The sequence below is a fragment of the Toxotes jaculatrix genome, chromosome 11, assembly GCF_017976425.1.
Source record: "Toxotes jaculatrix isolate fToxJac2 chromosome 11, fToxJac2.pri, whole genome shotgun sequence".
In the NCBI taxonomy this organism is placed as follows: Eukaryota; Metazoa; Chordata; class Actinopteri; family Toxotidae; genus Toxotes; species Toxotes jaculatrix.
Genome location: NC_054404.1, coordinates 8953994 through 8959993, shown reverse-complemented (window position 1 = coordinate 8959993; position 6000 = coordinate 8953994). Strand labels below are relative to the sequence as shown.

General features: G+C 41.3%; 1 protein-coding gene across 1 annotated transcript; it reads left to right on the top strand.

Moving 5' to 3' along the window:
• The first annotated feature begins 1596 nt into the window (after positions 1-1596).
• On the top strand, positions 1597-4207 carry nkx1.2la (NK1 transcription factor related 2-like,a). The gene is made up of 2 exons (XM_041050280.1): positions 1597-1813; positions 3116-4207. Exons 1-2 carry the CDS (start codon positions 1597-1599, stop codon positions 3727-3729), a joined length of 831 nt encoding a protein of 276 aa, XP_040906214.1. The 3' UTR covers positions 3730-4207.
• Positions 4208-6000: the final 1793 nt, after the last annotated feature.

Sequence of the window (6000 nt, the reverse complement as noted above, 5' to 3'; positions counted from 1 at the left end):
AGCAGTAATTGAAAATGAACATTATTTGGGTCATTCAAGGACTGAGGAGTTAAAGGAAGCTTCAAACAAGCCCTCCTGTGCTGTTACAGTTACTGGTTTGGCCTTCCAGTATCCAAAATGACTGTCTGTAGCCATCAGGGTTTATCTGTATTGGACACCTGCTGAGAATATTGATCCTGTGCTGGTTTCACCATTTTAGCCATCACCAGGCATCAAGCTTTAAACAACCCTATGTCACTTTATATTGAATACTAATGGTAAAGACTAGGGAGCCGATTGATTGTAAATATAAATCTATCACCTTAGGTGAGAAAACAATCAGCCGTATTCATTGTATGGCTGCAATTTAGCTTTGAATGCTTTAAAGATGCACCAAGAATAGTGATTCATCAGGGATCCTTTAAGTCTGTTCAAAACCAACATTCTCATTTAGTTTTCTCTAATAAGCCAATAGTAGTTACTGTCATTTAGCATAGGCTATTACCATACTAGTGCAACAAGAACACTCGCCATTCCAAGCATCATTTCTGTCATTAAACTGTATGAAACGTGCTGCAGTGTACTGCAATGCAGTGTAAATGACACTAGAAATTCTATACTGGGAATATTATCATCATGAAAATAAAAACAACAACAACATATTATGAAATTTATAGCAGAATACTCCTGCAATTACGAATAGGCAAAACAAAAGGGATGGAGGAGTATAATCATTATTACTTCAGACCTGTATTTATATACATATTTTTAATTATGCCAATTTAAGCTGCCACAGCATCACATCAGTTAGTGAAACTAAATTTCTTCACAGTATCTGGAAACAATCCTCATCTGTGTACTCCTAAAATATTATATCAACACCTAAACGCCACCTGGATACATTATATGTAGATATCAAGGTGTTTGATTTTCTTTTTTCAGTTACTGCCCATCTACTAACATCTGTGCTCACTGATTACCGATGCATGGAGAGAGTGACATTTCAATGCGTTTATATTTTTATTATTTATTTTAATATGAAAAACGTTATGATTTGTACTTATAGGATGCGTGGTGCTACAACATTTCAATAAATAGTCGGCAGCAGTTTATAAGCAGAAACCGTTTGGCCTCGATTAGGAGAAAGTTTTTCTTTTGCTCAGGGGACACGAAAATCCCCTTCCTGACAGAAACGCCTCTAAAAGTGTCCAATTTACTGAGACAGGGCGATCTCTGATATGGATCAAGTGCCATCTGTGCCCAATTTACTTTCAGGTCGTGGATTATTGAATTTAATGATATGGGTGATTATCGACGAATGCTTTGAGCCCATTAGGTGGTCGTGTGAAACACTAATAGTGTTTGTGTCACGTGTCTGGCTGAGAGAGTGGGGGGACAGACGCTTTAAAGACCGCGCTCCGGTCATCTCACTCACGCTGCAAGACTGACAGACGGAAGCAGAGGAGCGAAGTCCACACTTGGAGGGATCATCACCACTAATCCGGTTTGATAAAGCTTGAAGACAAGAAGTAGGCTAAACTATGAGAAGTTCCTCTCCTCACGCGTAATTACGCACGTCAGTCATTTTCCTTCTTTAAAGGTCTTTCTGTATAAAGGATGCTGGACCCCAAGGACTGTGGAGTGACAATGATGTCCAGTCATAAGATTTCCTTTTCTATAATTGATATATTGGATCCCAACAAATTCAACAGCAAAAGGGTAAACGAACTTTCCAAAGCCAAGGAGAAGTTTCCTGTGCCAAACGCCGAGGGAACAAGTTTAGAGTCGGACATCACTGCAGGTGGAGATCTCAGAGTTGAGCGCACGAAAACAGGTAAAGAAAACAAACAATTTAAGAATTATTATTCGGCCTATACATCAACCATTTACGTGTAATATATTGTTTTGGATTTATTTCAATGGACATGCCAACTATTTCAGAACATCCAGACTTATCAAGAAATACGTATCAATATATCGTCAAACACTGTTAAAAAGAGAGCATTAATAAAATAAATATTTTGTGGGGATTTTACAAAAAAAAAAAAAAATTGTTGGGTCGAGACTTAACATCAGCAAATGAGACACTATTTTCTATCAGATTTATTGTCATCTCTGTATGACCTTCCCTTAATTTCCAAGGCTACGCTTCCTTTCAAGGAAGCCACAAAGGCTTGCTCCCAGAGCCCCAGCGTGTGATTGGCACTGGGACAGGCAGGCTAGATAATTGTTTAAATCGTCCCATTGAGGATGCCTCTGCGAGCTTTGATCGATATCCCATTACTGCATCCTGCATATCTCCCTCTAGCACCTTGCAGGTACAAACTTCACACCCCATCCATGTCTGATCCTAAATATCGTTCGATTAAAACTTCCCTTTAAATAGATGACATTTATCGATCCACCTGCAAATATGAAACTCCATTAGCACGTCATGGCTGAGGTGGCGGAGCTGGATTTAGACGGGATTTCTTTCCGCAACATGACATTTGAGGCGCTGTGTGGTTTATAAATTATTTAAGGATTAGTGACCAAGTCTCCCCCTCCTCCGAGTCTTTGCTCCGTTCCGCTCGAAGGACCTCAGGATCCTAATCAAACACTTCACAGATGTCAACCATAGGCCGCCTGTGTTTGGTATTCAAGCTGCAGTTCAAACTGGACAAAGATGGACATCATTGCACGATGAAGATAAATTTCTTAATCAGGTGTGGGGCTATCAGCTTTTAGATTTGACACAAGACCTCTGTCTTCAGCAGCTGCAGCACCACGCTCAGTTCAGCCAATTTCCTGTTAGGCCTATTATTAAAAACAAGGCACACAATTTAGGAAATTTATTAAGACGGGACCATCACTACCTCCTTTCTTCACCTTGAAAATTCGGCCTATTACACATTTTCACAAACGACCAGTAAAGCCGAAATGTTGCTGTCAAAAGCTGCTGCCACCGTTAAACAAATAAATTTCAGTGAAAAGGCGTTTGCCACTAAAAGATGAATCGACGACGCACAGGGCCTATACCTTCACCCTTAATGGCTTCTCCAACAACTTCAATTTGACCTGGAAATCAAACGATCCGGTAGATGCTGACATTAGGCGCTTGCTGCAGGATGTGAACTAACTCCTTTTTTATTTACAGGGGAAGAGACGAGAGATGAACGCACTGCAGCCTCTAGGCACCATACAGTTGTTGTTGATCCCCTTCTGCTCTCCCCGCCGGCTGACACGGAGCACTGTCTCACAGAGGAAAAGGACAATGGAGAGTCAGCTGTCACCCTACAGGTCCCCTCCTATGAGGCACCAAAGCGCCGGCGTCCGGACCAGGCCTGCGCCAAACCACGACGCGCCAGAACGGCGTTCACTTACGAGCAACTGGTGGCTCTGGAAAACAAGTTCCGCGCAACTCGGTACCTGTCTGTGTGTGAGAGACTAAACCTGGCCTTGTCCTTGAGTCTGACCGAAACCCAGGTGAAAATTTGGTTCCAGAACAGGAGGACCAAGTGGAAAAAGCAGAACCCAGGGGCGGACAGCACCTTGCAGCCCGGCTCCAACTCCCTCGTCAATGTCAGCCCAAACCAGACCACCTGTGCGTCCAGCCCGGGCAGCTTCCACCAAACTTTCCCGAACTTCAGCTCTGGGAATGTGATCTTCCACACGGCCGGTGCTGTTCCGCTTTCATCCACTGGGGGGCTCCTGCATCCCTTCATGTCCAGTGGATTCGTCCAGCCGACGTATTTTAATCCACATCTATGAAAGAAGCCAAGACTGACATGTTGCAGCTGGTGATACTTCTGGGCAATTTTTTTACTGAGACAAAGTGACTGTAATCAGCTGAACTTTTACTGCCCTGGAACACTGTAACTGTTGCATTGATGCCATATCATGTTCTACAAAGCGAGGAGGGGAAAAAAGGCACCTGTTTGTACAAGGTTTCTTGTTTCCATTACGATGTTGTCCAACTGGTTTATTTTGAAGGGAGTTCAAACCTTATTAAAGTCCAAGTGTGTTATTGACTGTCTTTCCAGTACTTCAATATGATAACAAAAGGCCAAATGAGTGATCTGTGACCGAGCCCTACAATTATCTAAGCATTTAACAGTGTTCCTTATAGTTCTGTAAAACCTGCACCTCTATGCACAGATTGTCTGTCACTGTTTGCTGAAACACCTGCTCACACTGTCGTTTTCTGCATCGGTGTGTCTCCAAACTGTGCCATATTGCAACCATCCAATACCCAGCTGTGTTTCTACCTCTCAGAGGCTTGCACAGACTCACCTCTGTTGCCGTTAGTACAACACCATCAGTGTAACTTAATTAAAAAAACAAAAACAAAACATCTGTGTGTGGCTCATGTATTGCAAAGTAAAACATTTCAAATGAAGATGAATTGCGAGACATTTTGTGTCCCTCTTAACTTTAATTTGGCAAATAGAGCCAAAAGTAATGGGTTGATAATAAAGGTGGATCATGTCCTTGTTAAAGTGGCTCTTGGAAATGACTCATGCTGCTATATCCTGGGCATCAAGGCTGTACCTTTACTGAAAGTAAATCCAGAAAACTCATTAATTACTGTATGACCTGAGACTGGTGCCTCTATCGGAGCAGGTTCAATATTTAAATCTTAACAGTGACACGTTCTAGAACAAATTAATTCAACTTTAAAGCAGCTCTAATACATTCAATACAGTGGTGGAAAATCATTAGATACACACTCTCAACTACAGTAATGAGGCAGGCTGTCATAAACGAACCTACACACAACACACTTTCCCGAATGTTCACCAAGAAAACACACAAAGAGCACAAATTCAATTCAAAACAGAAACACACAAAACAAACTGAAGCATGACACAGGATATTAACACAGACATAAAGATTTAATAACATTTATGACTGCAGGTAACTGACCATCGTTCACCGATAGCCAATTAGAACCTGATAAATTTGTGACCCTTGATCTATAGCTATGGATCAAGGGTCACAAGTTTATGTGAGCCATTATACATTATGGGTGCCATTATACTGTATGTATATTTAATAATATAATCTAATAAGTGAATTTTTGTTTGAATGCAGGACTCTTTACTATAACTGCTTCCACCACTGGTTTTACTGTACACTGAGTCTAAATTCACTTACACACTACAACCACACGGTGTCAGTATTTCATTTCTTTCTTGCAACATGATCCCAGTTCACAGTGTGTGGGGACACTAGAATCATGATTGTACACTAACTCACACCCTGAGCTACTTATTGAAATTCAGGACATGTTATGATCACCTGTCTCATCTGTCTCATTCATGCATTTTATGTAGTGATTTTAAAAACGAAGAATCTACCTCTTATTTGTTTTATTTGTTATCGTGATGTTTTTTGCTTTAACATGGTGGTCTTATTCGTGTTGTGAATCTTGATTATTTTTGTCATATTCCAATCATTCACCGCTGCTTTGGTAACAGTATGTGACTGAAAGACAGTATAGGAGTGAGAAATGGCAAATTTGTAGAGGAGCATTTTCAGGAGGCTTCATATTATTTACTGAAAGAGAAATGAGAGGAATAGAACAATGCAGCTGCAGTTAATTTCATACCTCAATTAAATTCACTGCACCACAAGTATAACTGATTCTGGGGAATACACTCTTCTATTACACTTCATTTGGATGCTTTTCTGCCTTGATGCGTAGCAGGTGTGCACGACTGATGTAATGTATCTCACACTGAGCTGAAAGAAGAACCACTGAGTTGAAAGAAGCCAACAGAGCAGGACAGACGAAAGAAATATTTGATACAGCAGCTACAGCCGGGGTGATGAAGTGCAGTCCCACAGGAGAGGACTGGGTTCAAATCTCCTGTCGAGCCAGTGTCATTAGTTGACATCTTTCAGAGGTGTGTTGTGCTGTCACGACTTTGATCTACAATACACTGGTTGAATAAGAGGCTTCTTGTCTATACCTGCAGACAGTGAGTGCTCTGCTGGAGGAAGAGACAGGAGGAGAGCAAACTGAGAATGGTTGGTAGG